The following is an 18,817-nucleotide window of genomic DNA, read 5'->3' as shown; positions in this document are numbered from 1 at the left end:
AGAGAGAGAGAGGACTGCCTAAAGTGAAGAAGATGAATCACGCGTGCCAACTCTCATACATCACACGCACTCGTTTTCTTTTCTTTTCTTCACTTTTTTTAGTATCATTGTGCAAATCTTTTATGAGTCAAAAAAATATATTTAAGCGAATGTGATGATTTATTAATATAATGTATTGTTAGATCTCAGATCAATCAAAAGATGATGGTTCCAATAAGAGTGATATTTATTAGGAATAACAATTATGTATTTCTTTTTCCTCTTTAAGAGAAATATTTTGATATTGATTTGTATTTTAATCTTATTTTGTAGTTGTAGTTAATGTAAAAAAGTTAAGCACTGAATATTATTTGATCAGATAGGGGGTCTAATAGTTTTTAGAGGAAATACATATCTAAGAGATTGATTAGTTCACGTGATGGAACGAATTACATGCAAAAAGTGCAAATTGCGGTGGGCCTAAGCACTTGCCGTATCAAGTTAAGAAGGAGATCTATTGCATTTGATTTATAAACAAATCCCGATTGCAGTGTTTGTATAATCAAGGGTTGTGGTCCCGTATTAAAATGAAGCTTCTCTTGTTATTAATTATTCATTCTTTACTAATCAAATTATATTATTATTATCTAACTTTTTTTTGGAGAGTTATATTGTCTAAATTTGATTGTTTAACGAGTTAATACTACTATAGGAATTAAGAACCCAAACGCAGTAGTTGCATACTGATAGAACTAAATTTGATTCCTTAAGTAGCCTTTTATATAATAAATTAATATTAATGAGTAAGAGATTAAACTTTTTTCAGCATGTGATTGTTTCTCTCAATAAATATTACTCTCAAGAATTGAATCATTGATATTTTTATTTACTTGAGAATCCGATCTTTTATAGGAGACAAATACATTGTAGGTGTTTGAAGAATTTAACAAAACATAAATTGGAAATAAATAACATTATAAAGTACTCATATGAAAAAGGATAATAATGTTTTATTTTGCCGAAAAAGGGGTTTGGTTATTAGAAAGTGGAGCACAAGTTACTATTATTTAAAGCAAATATAGTGTGTTAGAGAAGGTCCTTGGCCTCATTCACTGAACATAACAATGTTGGCCAAGATTCAATGTATACCAGTGATTTTGACCCACTGACCTATCCCCTTTCACCAAACATCACAATTACGAATGAGAATATTAGAAATAATAATTGGTACATTACATAATCACTTTGATACTTCCTCTTTTTCATTACTTTGGTACTTCCTCTTTTTCCAAGTTCTCAATGACGCTAAGGTGCAGCTGCTCTAAATGTTTTGATTCTTAATCTGTCCCTACCTTAAATAAGTCAATTTCATTAATTACTCATTTTAAACATGTCCAATCAGACTGAAAATGATCAAATCAACTAGGTATTCGTTCTCATTATTTAGCTCAATAAACTTGGTTTATGAATCAAATGAGCCGAACGTGAGCTTGTTAAATATACAAGCTGAACTTGAGCTAGATAGAGTTTGACGCGTTAGGTTCATGAGTTAGTTCGATATATATATAAAAACTATTTTTTTTATGTTTATTGTTATTATACTATTCATGTATTATTTTTTTATTTTTTTATTATTATATATATAAATAAGATTATATTTATATATATAATATTGTGTAATATTTTTTTTAAATCAATTAATTATTTGAGTTGTCCAAATAAATCAGTTGAACTGAATTGAACAGCTCGTAAACTTTAATCGAGCTAAACTCGAGCTAAAAAGATAACTCTTATCGAACTCGAGTAGAGTTCCAAGCTAAACAATTCCTTATCGAACTGAACCAAGCTGAGCTCAAAAAATGATGAACTGACATTATATGAGTTTTATATATTGTTATTATATTATTCATCATTCACATTTAATTATCATTGACTTTTAAATAAAAATAATATAAATAAATAATGTATGATATACTGAGTATATAAATCTTTACGATGCTGGGAGCACATATGTTGTACCACAAAGTGTGTCACTCCATGTGATTGGTTGTAAAAAGTGCATTTAAATTAAAAAAAGTAATGATTAAGTATTTTTCTGACCAATGGGACAGCAAATGTTCATATAATGCATGAATGTTAGACTCATATGACAAGAGTCATTTCATCCTATCTTTTTTTTCAGCTAGAGAAGAAAATAATGTGAAATAAATAAGTGAGAGAAAATGATGAGAAAGAAAAAGACTAGAAGATAAGAGAATTTTGTATTATTTTATATATGATAAAAGAAAATAGGAAGAAATGCAAACTTGTTTCCCTTATTTGATTGAACAAAAAAGGGAAAGAGAAAATAACTTACTTAAAAAGCATGTTAATAAACTTTTGAGTGTGTCTGGTAAGGAATGAGTAGTGATTATAAATTCACAAATTTTAAAAATAAGCTTCTAGCTCAATTTATTAAGGAATTTTAGGAAAAAAAAACTTGTTTATAAAATGTTTATTTAAAATCTCTGATTTATATCTCATAGTCGAAGCGTATTTCATATCAATTTACTAGTTTCTAACTAATTTTACCAAACCTATAAACTTATCAATCTTCAAACCTAGTGTTTTAGGCCTTCTCTGATGTTTTTTGCTGCTTGCACACGCCTTGCCTTTTTCTCCTTCATATCTCTCCATTTTCTTATTTCCAAATTATGGACCTAAACTTGTATCATTTTTGTCACCTCAAAAATTAGTGAAGAGACAGATGGGCATGAGATAAGTGAGTTTGGAAGAAAAAAAACTACTATGTACCTATATGGTCACTAAAATGAAGCATCTCTACAAACAACATTGATGAGGCAGTGTCTGAACCAAAATGTAGTAACAGGCAACACAATCCATTCTGCACAGCAACTGCTAAACTACCAGAATTTTCATTAAGCTATTTATAATCACACACCCTTTTATGCCTCTTCCCTTACCCAGGCTCTTAACCTATGCCAGAGTAATAATAGCTCAAATAATATAATCCGGAGGTCATTAAAAAACAAAAGTATGTGCAAGATATGAAATATGAAATTTCCCTTTTATTTGGGTCAGTAAAATTCTGTAATACACTCTCTTGTACTCTTGTTACAAATTTGGAGGTCCTCTTCACTCAAGAACACAGGTTATTGGATTGCCACTTCTCAATTTAATCAAAAGAGTAAGGTTCGAAAAATGCTACCTCAGTGTAGCTGATGACTAAACAAGGAATTATTAATAACATAAGCAAAACTGTATGATAATCAATCAGATGGGCCGAGCATTTTCTCAGGCACGACAAGATGGTCGAACTCTTCAGAGCTCAGTACTCCAAGCTTCAATGCCGCTTCCTGAACAATAATTACAATTTTGATATATCAGCCAAAAACTCGATTCCAGGAAGCAACACATAGAAATCATTTAAAAAGGAACAAATCAATCATATAAGCATCACTACTATTAGTGATAGTCAAACCAATGAGTTAAAATGGTTCAGCGGGGGCATATGCAGAAGTACATGCTCAAACAAACATCCGCCACCGGCCAGTATACTTTCCTTTAATATTAATTAAGTGTGGTCAAATATGCAAGACAAACAGTAAAACAAGAATAAGAAGTCATTGTTACCTTAAGAGTAGAGCCCTCTTTGTGGGCTGTCTTGGCAACTAATGCTGCCTTGTCATAACCAATTTTCTGGAACAGACAAATTCAATTAATTTTCAAAAGATCTTGAAATTTAGGAAGTGATAAGAATGAAAAAGTGGAAACTTACTGGGTTCAAGGAAGTGACGAGCATTAGTGACTGCAAAGTGAATTGAAAGTTAAACAGAAACATAGTACATTAGCTAAGGGGTCAAACATTTCGCATCATGAGATTTGTATCAAACAAGTCATCAATTCAACTCACCTCATGCAGTAGTTTTGAAATCCTTTCCCTATTAGCCTGAATACCTCTGACGCAGTTCTTTTCGAAGGAAGCAGATGAATCTCCAAGCAGTCTCAGTGACTATAAGAAATCAAACAAGTATTTAAAGTACATCTATCAGGTAACAGAGAACTAAGAAGGGTATATTATTTGATATGCATAAATTTGTAATAATCAACATAAAGCCAACATGTATCCTTATAGTGCACACAAGTACACAACCCAACCTATATATATACTCTTTTTGAACCAGCACCATATATCATGTAACATTATCACTTAAGCAGCCTAACAGATTTGAACCAATTTAAAGCTAGCCAGGATTTCCACATTTGCATGATATATAAATTAAAAGCAACATAACAAGACAGTGGATATAAACATACATGCAGGAGACAACTGGCAATCAACGGTTTGTACACATTAAGCTCAAAATGGCCATTTGATCCACCCACTGTGACTGCGACATGGTTTCCCATGATCTGAAATATGTAGATCGTTACACCAACTCAGAAATCCCATAGTCACCGCAAAACTAAAAATGCACAACTTTATTACAAGTACAGAGTACTATAAAGGAAATACTGAGACCCCAGCCACAACACAAACTGCTAGCTAATCAGTACTCAAAATTAGCTGTAACATTAAGTATATGTTTATAATATGAAGTTAATTGATGTCTACCTGTGCACAGACCATTGTCAGAGCCTCACACTGAGTAGGGTTAACCTTCCCCTGAAACAGAATAGGGTTGAGCTTAGAGTCAAATCCCAATTGTAAGACAGATAAAAGAATAAACTATCGCAAGTAACAAGAAATATATTCATTTAGTATGAGGAACTTACGGGCATAATACTGCTTCCTGGTTCATTTTCAGGAAGAATGAGTTCACCAAGCCCACACCGTGGACCACTGTAGTAGGATAGCATTAAATTTAAGAAAACTTATGAAATAATGCAAATTTATGTATAAAAAATAAATACTATCAGGTTAATATAAGTAGCAACCTACCTGCCTAGTAACCGTATATCATTAGCAATCTTCATTAAAGAAGCCGCAACAGTGTTGAGGGCTCCACTAGTTTCAACAAAAGCATCATGGGCAGCCTGCAAAGGAAAATATGAGCATGCTACAAGTCAACATTTTGTTGCATGTGATGCAAGATTAATGGAAGAACCTAGCGAAATGGAAATAGCATGCAACAAATTAATGAGAAAGAAAAATAAGTTTTAACAACAAACCAAGGCCTCAAACTTATTTTCTGCTGTGACAAAAGGCAGATTTGTTTCCTCAGCTACAGCTGCTGCTATCTTAGCATCAAACCTGAAAATCATCCAGGAAATAATCACCATTTAACAAACCTTGTTTCTTTAAAAAATGAAAATCACAAATGTTTTCTTCAAGCAAAAAAGGCAGGACCTATCCATAAAGATCTCTATGGAAAACATTGTCTAGCTTTCAATAATGACATCCATTTTAAAAATAGTAGTGGAAATGTGTGCACACATCTGTCCAGGTAATATCCATCACTTTTTAAAATCAGATGGTAGTATCAATATGCCATATGGCATTATGGAGTGAAAAGAAAGCTGCTACAATATTTATCTTGGTAGGCATCAAGTAGCAACTTGGGGAAAAAATTCACTAAAAAGTTATTAAAAGAAAAACCACGAAGGTATCAAAAAAGCATGCGTACCCCTTCTTTGTATTCAATCCAGTCCCCACAGCTGTACCACCCTGAGCAAGCTGCTCAAGTAACATCTCTACTTAGTCAGAACTCCAAAAGCAAATGAAAGAAAACATTTAATTAATGTTTATATAGGTGTCTAACCTGATACATGCGTGGCAAAGTGCCAATCACTCGGTCAATACCGTACTTCACCTGCCAATTAAGTAAAAGGCAGTAAGAAATTTCTCCTCACAAACTGTCAAGATTTTATGATACACTCAACAATGTTTAACAGAATAGACAACAAAATAAGCGAGAGGAGAGCAAGCTTACTTGTGTAGTATACCCACTAAACTCCTGTCCTAGAGTCAATGGTGTTGCATCTTGAGTATGAGTTCGCCCAATCTTGACAATATCTTTGAATTCAATTGACTGGTAAATTGTTTAAAGAAAAGCAAAAAAATTAATTGAGAGTAAACAAAGCAATGGTAAACGCCGTTTAAAAAAAGGTACAAAGCCATGTGCATTCAGTTTATTAAAATTCCATCTTGCAGGCTAAGAGAAAATAAAATTATCAAAGTTAAAAGGTTTCTTCTGTGCTTCCTGCCACAATACCGCTTAAGTCCTTTGCGAATGCAAATTGCATAGTTGATGAAAGAAAATCGAGAAAAAGAGACAGAGAAAACCATAAGCTCAAAATAGGATGATAAGAAGTTAACGTTCAAGAATGTAACTAAGGGACCATGTTTTGGCAATATTAGTACCGGTTTTGTAAAATAGCCTGAACCATTAAGTTAACATTCAAGACCAAAACAACACATTAAACCAACACAATTTTCACATTTATATCAGACTTTTAATATAGAATGAAAGAAACATGTCAGGTCTAATGCAAATCACATAAAAAAAAAAGCCTAACATGTATACTACACTAGTTTGCAGGAGGGGTGGCACAATCTATCCAGCATACTATAATTTGTCTAAAGTATAAGCTAGGCACCAAACCTTTGCATTCAGTGTACCATGCAAGGTTTTCAATTTGGGGATTAGGCTTGAGTTTACTTCCACTGCAGCCGCAATGTGCATTACCTGGAAGGAGGCAAGAAAATGTATGGATTGAATGATATTCTTTTAATAAAAGAAACGACACATTAAGTAACAATGAAATCATAAGTAAAGTATAGAACAATTTACTAGCAATTGTACCCCTAAATAGCGAGCCAAATTAATAAGAAATTTCAGAAGATGAAATTGCTAAAGATGTAAAAAAGGCTTTACAGTTGGGAACGTATCATTAGAAGATTGTGATCTATTGACATGGTCATTAGGGTGCACAATCTTTTCACCACGCTTATGGCCAAGAATCTCTGCTGCTCTGTTTGCAATGACCTGAAAAAAATTAAACACAGCTTATGAGAACAACTTATAAAAATAAGTTATGGCTTTTTTATAAGCTTTTTTCAGCTTAAGGTTATCAAGGAAGTTTATGAAAAGAGTCAAATGATTACGCATAAAGCTTTTCACACCGTCGACGCATCATCCATCATTTATATGTATGACTGTTGTCTACAAGTTCATGATGTCCAACACATGAACTAGAGCGAAACATGTTCCAAGCAGGCAGTAGCTATAATTCTAAGTCTCTGCTTAATTATCTAATACTCCATCTGGTCCCTTTTATAAACAAATTGAAATAAGTTCACATGCATTAAGAAAAATAGTTAAAAGACAATTCATTTTTTGGTTTAATAAAAACATACAAATAACTACAATCACTATTCAATATGTAGTATACGAGAAATTGTTTCAATTTAGAGTAATATGGGTGATACGGTGACGGTATAAAAAACATTCACGTCATTAGTGCATAAATCTTATTCTCTAATTATAATGATGACAAGTCCAGTAAAACAAGAGAAGGTGGAGCAAACAAACCTCGTTGGCATTCATGTTGCTTTGAGTGCCACTACCAGTTTGCCACACAACAAGGGGGAAATGGTCATTTAGCTTTCCCTCTGCAACTTCTTGTGCTGCTTGCATCACTGCTTTCCCAACCGTCGGATCAAGCCCATACTCAATATTCACCTGCATACCCAATTAATTCATATATCATTAGGAGGAAAAAAAAGTAAAATCCAACCTCAAATTAAAAAAATATTATTTATATTTATATATAACCTTAGCAGCGCATTTCTTCAATATTCCAAAGGCGCGAATGATAGGTTCAGGCATACGTTCACGTGCGCCACCGATATCGAAATTTTGCAACGATCTTTGAGTCTGTGCCCCCCATAATCTATTGATAACAGTGCACAGCAAAAACAATTAACAATTAAATTATATATTTATGTATATATATATATATATATAAGAATGAGTGTTTGATGAAAATGAAAAGGGAAAACGAACTTGTCGGAAGGAACTTGAATGGGACCAAAGGTATCTCTTTCTTCCCTGAAGGACGAGGAATAGGATCTGGAAGAAGAAGCAAAACGCAGGGAAAGAGCGATTGGAGAAGTGGATCCAGCTGATAAACGACGCGATATTACATAGAACGACATGTTGATTGTGTTTGGTTTAGATGACTGCGGCGACCAATGAAAGTGGGAAAGTGGTGTGCTTTTTTAACCAAATAGAATGGGAAACCAGCCAATACCCGATTGGTCCACGTCACCCTTCCTCCAACTACTTTTATAAGTCTCGAGTTGTTTGAAAAGATTTATATATTGTTCATTATTCATTTCTATTATATTATAACATGTAGAGAAAGAAATCATATATTTTGTACTATAATTTGTATTACTTTTATATTTTATAAGTTATAATTCGTCAGAAAAATATTTAATAATTAAATTACATACATTTTTTAACCTATTATAATTCTATGGCACATATAGGTTGGCATTCATTGTAAAACAACAAATATATATTTGTAGTTCACAAAGACAATAATGATTATCAGGAGTAAGTTAAAAAAGTTATTTCTATCTTAATTATTGATTCCATAAAAAAAAATCTAATAGTTCAGATTTACTCATTGATTCAAATCACATGAGCTATTAGATTTTTGTATGACTAAACTGTGAATAATGTTTTTTAACTTATTTTTAATGTAAATGAATTATATCATCAAACAATTATTATACTATTGGTATATAACTTTTTCTTTTTTTTTTTAAATTATTATGAATTTCATGTTTATATACTGAAAGTACTTAAACAAAATTAATACAAATAAATAATGGAAGATTTATTACAAAAATATATATTAAACTCTTCAATTATTATTACTAAATAAATAGTAGGAGTGATGTTATTTTTTATTTGGGCCAGGCTCCACAAAAACATGAATGGGCCACTATTTGTTGCAATTTTGTATGCTACATTCAGCCCAGTAGTGTAGTTGATAGTTTCTCAATTGTAAACAGGCCATATGAATTACCAAAAGAACAATTTCTCAAGTAAACCAAAAGAAATTTTTATATGTACTAGTAAATTAGCCTAAAAATTATTGTACCAAAAAACAATAGCCTAAAAATTCTCTTATGCATGAAAAACTGACATGTGTTACATGAAGTAACACATTTAGCTCCATGAGAATTGAAAGGAACATATGCCACACTTTAGTATGATTAAAAGGATTTTTAAACCAATTTATTAGAATCATATAATATTACTCAATACAAAAACTGAATTGAGTCATTATATACATGTTTGATGAAGAGTAGTGTATCTAAATTAATTATTTCATATACTATTGTTTCAAATATGATCTATGAGCTGAACTGTTGAAACTGTAATTCACTTTTAACATTTATTGTTAATATAATTTAACGAGAATTTATATTCTTATATTGTTTTTAGACATTTTATTATCATTTTTACATTCAAAACCTCCGTATGTAAATGATGAATGGTAATATTTTTTTTGGTACTACCAGTGATATCCCCTCGCTTTTTTGGTAAGAAACTAATATCTTTTAGGGTTTATGGTTGCCTTCAACAAGTGTCACTCCCAATAATTGAACTCTCGATCTTGGGGATCCAGTGAGACCTTACACTACTAGACTAACGTCTTGTTGGTGACTATGAAGTAATATAAAGTAAGGGTATAAAGAGTGTGAAAAAAGGAATGGAAAATAGTCAAAATACCATTACTGTAACATTAAAGGATATGGCTTCTTTGAAGTATAACCTATACTCATAATGCATGAACTTAGTTCTGATTATTGAAAGGTTGAAATCTTTATATCCCAATTAATACATATACAACAAAACATAGTCCTAATTAATATACCTCACCCTCTAAAATGCATGTGTTACTTTAAAGAAGCCTCACCCAAATGTGAAGAGATCATACAATAGGTATAGTTAGATGGTCCACAAGTGGACCATTGATTGGATAAAATGTTACCTCACACATAATTGTTGCCTTCACTTGTATAGGATTCTATGAAGTTTGTTAAGACAAATTTGACTATATGAGATGCCTCATCATGATATATATGCTTTATTCCAAACTGTCTACCCTTATTATTGCACATTCTTGTCCAAAGCAAATAGCACCATGGTTTTCTATTCTCTTATAAGTCATCCACACTAGCTTCTGTGTTTGCATGAGAATGATTCTTTAGTTTTCATGTTTGTTGCCACCAAAACTTTACTTTTAAGCCTTACACGAGCATTTGCAAAATCATTCCATTCATAGTTGATAGTGCCATAGTGGGGCCATTGCTATTTGCAACAATTTTTAGTTGAGGATCCAATCACTTAACTTTTATTTCAAAACTAATTAATAGTAATTTAACATGTCTAGAAGAATGATACACATAATATTGGTATTACTTCTCAATACGTCCCCTACGCAGAAGTCTCTCAGATTAGGTGAAAGTTAGCATTGACCCATAATTAAAGGGTGTTTTTTGGCCTATGACAACCGAAAAGAAGTTGAGTTCTTATTATGATATTATGTTAAGATTTTATTTCAAAATCAATTGACAATAGAGTAATAATCTTACAAGTATTTAAATCACACTTAAGAGAATGAAACAAACAATATAAAATTTACTTTCCAACACAATCTTAATATGAGAAATACATTCTTTAACCCACGTGAAAAGACAAAGAGCATAGTGCTAGCTAGGTATGTGTTGATAAACTTTGAATATCAGGTGCGATGACAACCCAACTCCAGTGATTTGAAATTTCAAACTTGACTAGGGATTATAATTTATTTTTTAATAAAAAATATTCATACACTTATATTAAGTTTTATATTGTAAAGGTTTTATACACTATTAGTCTATTATTCACCATTCATTTTTAATTATCATTGATTCTTAAAAATTAAAAATAAATGATAATTAATATATTATTTATATATAAATCTTCACACTAGTAATTCATAGATATTACCCTCTTTTATTAAAATATAATGCTGATTTTAAGGTCAAGTATACCACAAATGTGAGGCTTAACTTGCCGTGTACTTATAGATCAAGATCAGGCATGATATATCACACCTGTATTCTTTTTTATAACCTTGATTCACATATACTTCATTTAAGGGCAGAGCTAGAGACATTATTTTAGGGAAACAAAATAAGACAACCGTTATTTTATTTAGGGAACCAAGCTTAGTAATAATATAGATTTTCCATATAAAACATATTTTATATCAAACTTGTCAGTCTTGATGTAGGTGGGTAAAGATTAATTAAAGAAGGATTCAATGTAAATTTCAACACCATAATTATCATAACCAATAATAGAAAAATTAATGATACTAGACCGAATATAATATAATCACAACATTCAGAAGGATCACCTCTTTCCAATAATCCAATCTAGCAACCATGATCACTATATATATATATATATTAATTTGATGTGAGTGTCTGCATTACTTAGGCATAGAATATTTGTTGAAGTGGCAGCATCAGGTAGATGAATGAAGTTATGCACTGGCAGGTAAATGCAGACCCTTGAATTCTTCTCTCCAGAAGGATGGGCCACATTGATTCAAATCAGGAGATAAATAAAGGAGACGTATCTAATATAAGTTTTTTTTATGAATGTAATATCTATGTATTATTAATGTAAAGATTTATATATAATTATTATATTTTTTATTTGTATTATATTTTCAATAATCAATAATGATAAAATATGAATGACGAATGATACAATAAAAGTGTATAAAACTCATATATACTATCAGTACATATATTTGTTCTCTTTTTTATGGCCAATTTACCAAAATAATTATTTAGTTTTAATTTTTTAATATTTTAACTAGAGTGATTTTTTAATAACTTGTTAATATTAGTTGTCTTTTCAACCCACATTTTTTTCTAAATAGCATCACATAAAGTCTATGCCATTAACATCTGCACCTTTAAAGAGCATAGGACAAAAAGCGACCTTCTATATTAACATATTAATTAAATATATATGAGTTTTGTAGTGATGAATAAGAGACCAACAAAAATATATAATTAATATTGAAAATGATATATTTATATATTAAAATCAACATCTTAATTTTACAAGATTGACTTTACACTTCTGATCTCTTAAATATTACCTTAGGAACAATGCTTAATACTACAAGTTAACAAAATTCCTAAAAGTATGCTTAAATGCAGTGTACTGTCAGATTTATAACATTGCACATGTGGTGTCACTCTCCACTGTACTGCACTCTCACCGTCACAATCTCACTTACGTGTGCTGCTACAATTCTGATTGCTGAAAAAATCTTAATTCAATTTTGCTCACCAAAATTATCATTTCCACACCTACTTATCAATTTATCATATAGACCTTCTTATTTTCCTTGTCTCTATTTGTATTATATGTTGCTTTCTGTTCCCGGGAATTGGGACTAATAGTTGAAGTTGTAAAAGTAAGGCTTAATATTCTTTTTTATTGAAATAAAAATATTTTTACTTTATTTTTACTATGTTATGTTTATTTCCTGATTTTTGTTCTTAACCAAAGGAAAGTGAGGATACTGTGGAAAAAAGTAAATGTTGTGAGACCAAACAATAATAAGAATGATGTTTGTTATTGTAAGAAAAAATTGATATTGTTCTTATTTCACGAGGAGTTGTAGTAAATTATAAAATAACGTGTGAAACTAAATAAAATGAAAAAATTATTTGTCATCCGAGATGCTCTTATGACAAAGTTTGAATATTGGGATTGCAAATTGTTGAGTGGTCTAGTGAGTGAATTAAATAGTAAAATTAATAATAAAATGATCAATGAATATTTTTTGTATAGAGATTCAAGGTAAATGTTTGATTTAAAGGAAAACTTTAAAAAGTTAGTCATAAAATAGAAGAGAAATAAAATATTAACCTTTAATTAGTAATGAAAATGTTAAGTTGTTGAGTAGAGAGTACATGAACCTAACCCAAGGTGACACTAATACTATTTACAAATGAACATTTTCTAGACTTCAGAAAATAATAGGTTTGACTTCAAAGCACATATGAATTCTTAATTAAATGTGACGTGTATACATGTAAATTTTTAGAAATCATAATAAAATATACAATCTTTAAATGGTAATTTTAAATCGTCTAATTTAATTATGATAATAATCCTATTTTTTTGTTCTCCATAGGTATCTTCGCATTAGAAGTAATTCTGTTCGAACCGGGAATATTTACAGGTATGTGAGGCTAACTCTCCGAAAACAATATTTTTTTATCACAAGACTCGAACTTGAAACTCTGCTTAAAGAGAATCAAACATGTATAACTTGAAAAATAGGGAAAAATATTGAATTATTTTTAAATTCAAGCCTTCTTAAGTATTATAATATATAAAGATATAGATGTGAGCAAACTATCTAAGTATTATATTTTATATATTCAAACAGTAACATTTTTAAATACCAATGTTGTTTTATTGTAGGTAAGGGGTGAGTTCAAAGCACCATAGTATTTTTTATAATTTTTATCTATTAACTTAAAAAATGAGCACAACTTTAGAAATTTGCAAAAAATTGTACACCCAAATAGTTTAAATAAAAAGAAAAGTAAATATTCATTTTAGTTTCTCATTTTTTTGACCTTCCCAATTTAGTTATTTAGAAAAGAAAAGACCTAAAATCGTTTATAAAATATTCAAATGTTGGTCAAATTAATCATTTTTAGCATATTTTATAAAACTTAGTGGAGACTAATTTGACCAAAAATAACTAATTTATCCCACATTTAAAAAATTTAAAGACTACTTTAGATATTTTCTTTTTGAAAGACTAAACTTGTAATGTTATAAGTAATATAGGTATTTACTCCTAAAAAAACCTTACTTGGTGTGTGAAATATGAGTTAGGATTAGAGAGTAAAGTGATGAATAAATGAAATTTTGAGACATAGAAGGGAGCATATGAAAGTGGAAGTTGAGTGGTTTATAATGATTATTCTTTTAAAAAATAAAAAGACTTTAGAAGAATGGGTTTGGTGGGGACCGTCAATGACACCCCATGTACTTGTGAGCTGGCAAACCAAGCAACGCCAGCCTAGCATTTTCACAATTATTGTTGCGGGTCCCAATCTTATATAATATTATTCTATGAGCATCTCCACTGCCATAATCATCGCCTATCATCCTCTCACATCCATTCATGTCTTCATACTATTGCTAATATAATTTACAACATAATATCTTTATATTATCTATGTAAATATTTATACAATTATTATATTATTTTTTGGAAAATCAATGATGTTTAAATATGAATGATATATGATATAATATCACTATATAAAACTCATACACTATTAAAATATATATATTTTTCTTTCAATAATCAAATATATTATGACAAAATATGTATGCGTTTGTTTACTTTTTAAATAAAAGTAACACAAATAAAATATAAATGATATATTGGTTGTATATAAACTTTTACACTAATAATATATATAGATAATATACTCATATTATTAAGTGAATAATCACTTTAGTCCTCATAAATTTTCACATGTATCAATTTGATTTTTAGAAAAGTAAAAAACCAAAATAATACTCAGAGACCACAAATATATATTTAAATAGTCCTTATCAAATATAATAAATTTTTTAAAGATGACTAATTTAATATAATATATTCAATAACCATTTTAAAATTTTCATATATTAAATTGATATATACAAAAATTTGAAGGGACAAAAATAAATCTCTATTCCATATTATTTTCCCCACCAAGTTTGTATGATTCTTATCATTTCCATAACCACATTGTTATTGTGGCATCATACTATCATCATATTCTATTATTAGTGTTGTTGTTATTACTATCATAGTTGTTATTTTGTTGCTATTATTACACCATGAAGATAATATTAATATGTTATGAGTGTGAACATTTATACACAATCAAAACATTATCAATTATTCATTGTATTTTTCTGAAGATTCAATAATAATTAATCATAAATAATATATAATGCAACGACAATATATAAAACTCATACACTATCATTAATTTCTTTTCCTCTCTTCTATCATTGTTCTAGTCTTACAGTCATTCATTATTGCGCTGGAAAATAAAAATGTATTTTCAGTCAAAATATAATATTTATCGATAATTTATTAATCTAATGAAAAAATTCATGCTTATTTTGACCAGTGATAAACTTATAGTCTAGTAATAAATAATGCAAGTTTTTTTCTTGTTCATATTTTGGCAAAGCACCTGATGCTACCAACTATTGGCCAATAATGAAACGACAAGTTTAAATTAACTTCTACCTTAAGTTCAGTACTCTTACCTTATTTAGAACTCTAGTAATACGTGGGTTTGTTGGATTGAAAACATTTATCTCAATTACTCATCTTTCTTTTTGGTTTTGATTACTTATGAGTTATGACTTTATTGTTTCAAGTTTTATATGTTTGTTCCTCTTACATAAGACTTAGGTAGGAGACATGTCATAAGAAAACCTACTAAAATAGAGCTACTCATATTCTACTATAAATATCTTATATAGAATACATTAGCGAGACAAAAGAAACTTCAAAACATCTCTACCAATAGCCATAATCAAGTAACATTGAGTTATATTATATGATTCGTATTATGCCATTTTATAATTTTGTGTAACTACTTGAAATCATATATCATGCATGATATTTATTTTGGTATTATTATAAGTGCTGAAATTTGAAGTTCTCTAAAAAAAAAAATGTGTCACACTCTATGTATAATTTGTTATAATGGATTGAAAAAATTATATTTAAATTAAAATTTTAATTATTAAATATTTGTTTGACTAGCAGATCTGATGACACATAGAATGGTACATTTTTTGGATGCACCCTCTAAAAATGTATGATAAAACATAAATAAAGAAGAATTTAATATGTATATACCGACAGTGTAAGCGTTTTGTACACTCTCAACAAATCATTTACTGTTCGTATATTAACCATTATTGACTCTCAAACAAAAGTAATACAAATCAATGGTGGATAATATACTGATAGTGTAAAAAACTTTACACTGACAAAATATAGATTTTAAACTCAACAAATAATTGAATATGTGTATAATTAAGAATATAATATTTATGCATTGTCACTGTAAAAAAATTTATTCACATTTAATACATGATTCATCATTCGTTTGTATTATTTTTTTGAATAGTCAATGACAATTAAAAATGAATAATGCATAATAAACTGACTCTTACACTATCGGTATTTACATTTTTTTTCTATTTAATTAATACTAATTTTCATCAATCACACTTCTTCAGCATATATACTGAATTACCAGAAATATGAGATATATGATTTGACCTAAAACACTCTTTCATTCATGAGAAATGTAAAATTTAATTTTAATGAATAAAAAATGAGTCTACACAATATAAGAGCAACGAGTCTTCAAAAAACATTATACACCTTTTTTGAAAAATTAATCTATCACTATTAGCTCATAAATTTTGTATAGTTGTGATGAGCGTATAGTTGTGTAGGTAACTATAATCTTATAATTACATAAGTGACTTGATAAATTATATATATTTTGGTAAAATTACATTCTGAACTATTTAATTTTTTTTTAAATTACTACAAAAGATATGTACTATTTATTGGGTAGAGTATGTAATTTGATAAAACATTAAATCATAAATTTGGCATACTAATTATTAAACGTTTTTATTATTTTCAGAAAGCTAATCAATTTAAAAACTAGTTTTCAAAATGGTAGAAATCTCTTTTAAAAGTTGCAAACTTTCTTTCATTTTTATTCAGCGAATAAAAAACTATAAATTACCTGAAAATTATAGGTTTGTGTTGCTAAATAGTATCTATATCTACATGTATAATAATAATTACCAGGGGAGGACCATTAAAAAATTGATTCCTGGAGAGAGAAAACCTAACCAGACCTATCAATTGCTTACACGTTACTCCAGCAAGAATTATGTAGTTGATTAGTTTTTATATGTAATCAAGTTGTGAAATATTACTTAAGGGTTTAAGAAATGTAAATTTTGTATTAAAAATTACGTTTTACAATTTGTAAGATATTAAATATACCTTGCAGTACAAATTTATACATAAAACTTTAAGTAACATCCTTAAAATATTTAATCAAATCGTTCCGTTGATGATATGTATTTTTCTTAAAATCGAAAACCTCTGAAGTCCAATTCTTTATTTGTTAACCCCGCAAAGGATCTAAAGGTTTGTGTCGGCAACACAGAAGATTTAACAACGGTGCATGCATATTTATATACATAATCTATAATATCTTTTTTATCATTTGATTATAATCGAGTCAACATTTGCATGCATATATTTTAATGTTTAATATTTATATTCTGACAATAATTTTTTTTATATAATTCAATACTCATATCTTAACTATTATATATTATATTTATATACTTATGGTGTAAATAAATTTTGCTCTCTAATTATGTTATTGAAGACCAAATGATTATTCTTTCTAAAAATTAATTATTCCTAACTTCCTATTAATGTTTTGTTATAATGGCCAAAACAGGAAGTATTTTATGAGAAAAAAATACATTAAAGAAATAAAAGAATTATGAGTTTAGTTTTTCAATAAAACATACATTGTCGTGTTTTAGTTTTTAAGCTCAATCCTTTAAAAACTAAGAAGAGATTTAAATCACTTAAATATGAGGTCATAAGTTGGATTACAGAATTATGTATGTGTAAAAAACATTAATTAAAAAAGGTTAATACTAAATACATATTTTTAAAATCTCTACACCTATTGTATGAGAGAAACTCTAAGAAATGAAAAATAAAATAATTTCACTTAATTTCTTCACCACTACAAGATCCTTCAGTACTATCATGGCTATTTTATTTACGGTTCTGCTTTAATTTTATTGTTGATGCATTTAATAAATGAAAGAAGTTTATATTTTTACTTTTTTAATATATATATATATATATATATATATATATATATTTATATTTATTCTTTAATGATCATCGAAAGAATGCTTAGCAAAATTTAAGTATTGAAATGAGCCCAGAAGAATTTAGATCAATTCATTACAATTAAATAATGATAGATCAAATTTTAAACTTAACTTCAATATGATATCATCTATTTTTTAATTTGAATTCAACTTATTTAAAATTGATGACTCATCTAGTTTGATTGGCTAAATCAAATGTGTTGGCCTTATTAGCTCTTATATAACACATTTCAAATATTTTATGATACTCTATATATATATATATCACATTGCTAAACAAATGGTTTATAAGAGTATATCACCTATTATTTATTTATATTTTTTAAGAGTTAGTGATAATCAAACATGAATGAATAGTAACAAGTGACATAACAATAATATATAGAACTCATATAGTATCAATGTATATATTTTTTCTGTTATAAATAATTTTTATCAACGTAATTCATGGATATAATTTATAATATTTCACTTTATTTCCAAATATACTGTGTAAGGCCAAAAAATTAATTATTTGATTACTCATATCGATACTTATTATTGAAACAGAGAATTCAGTCCGAAAAAAATAGCTAAATGTGACGGATACCCTTCGTACAAAAACTTATTTTTATTAATTAAAGCAATTACAATTTCAATGTTGTTGGATCAATTTGTTTAATAAACAATATATTAAGATTCATAAGAAATGCAAAGCTGGCTCTTTCTTTTTAGCTGTCGCTTTCTGTTTTGTAGTACTAAGTTGTCAT

General features: G+C 28.8%; 1 protein-coding gene across 1 annotated transcript; it reads right to left on the bottom strand.

The window, feature by feature from the left end:
• Window positions 3,015-8,189, bottom strand: LOC109354814 (fumarate hydratase 1, mitochondrial). Its single transcript, XM_019597559.1, has 17 exons — window positions 7,989-8,189; window positions 7,758-7,875; window positions 7,515-7,664; window positions 6,858-6,968; window positions 6,585-6,668; window positions 5,913-6,011; window positions 5,742-5,792; window positions 5,607-5,656; window positions 5,152-5,233; window positions 4,922-5,016; window positions 4,756-4,822; window positions 4,595-4,645; window positions 4,297-4,392; window positions 3,893-3,991; window positions 3,758-3,787; window positions 3,613-3,678; window positions 3,015-3,335 (listed from the first exon to the last, which is right to left on the bottom strand). The coding sequence occupies exons 1-17, from the start codon at window positions 8,138-8,140 to the stop codon at window positions 3,249-3,251; spliced, it is 1,488 nt and encodes a 495-aa protein (XP_019453104.1). The 5' UTR covers window positions 8,141-8,189; the 3' UTR covers window positions 3,015-3,248.

Source organism: Lupinus angustifolius, chromosome LG08 (assembly GCF_001865875.1).
Source record: "Lupinus angustifolius cultivar Tanjil chromosome LG08, LupAngTanjil_v1.0, whole genome shotgun sequence".
Taxonomy (NCBI): domain Eukaryota; kingdom Viridiplantae; phylum Streptophyta; class Magnoliopsida; order Fabales; family Fabaceae; genus Lupinus; species Lupinus angustifolius.
This window is presented reverse-complemented; position numbering and strand designations above follow the sequence as displayed.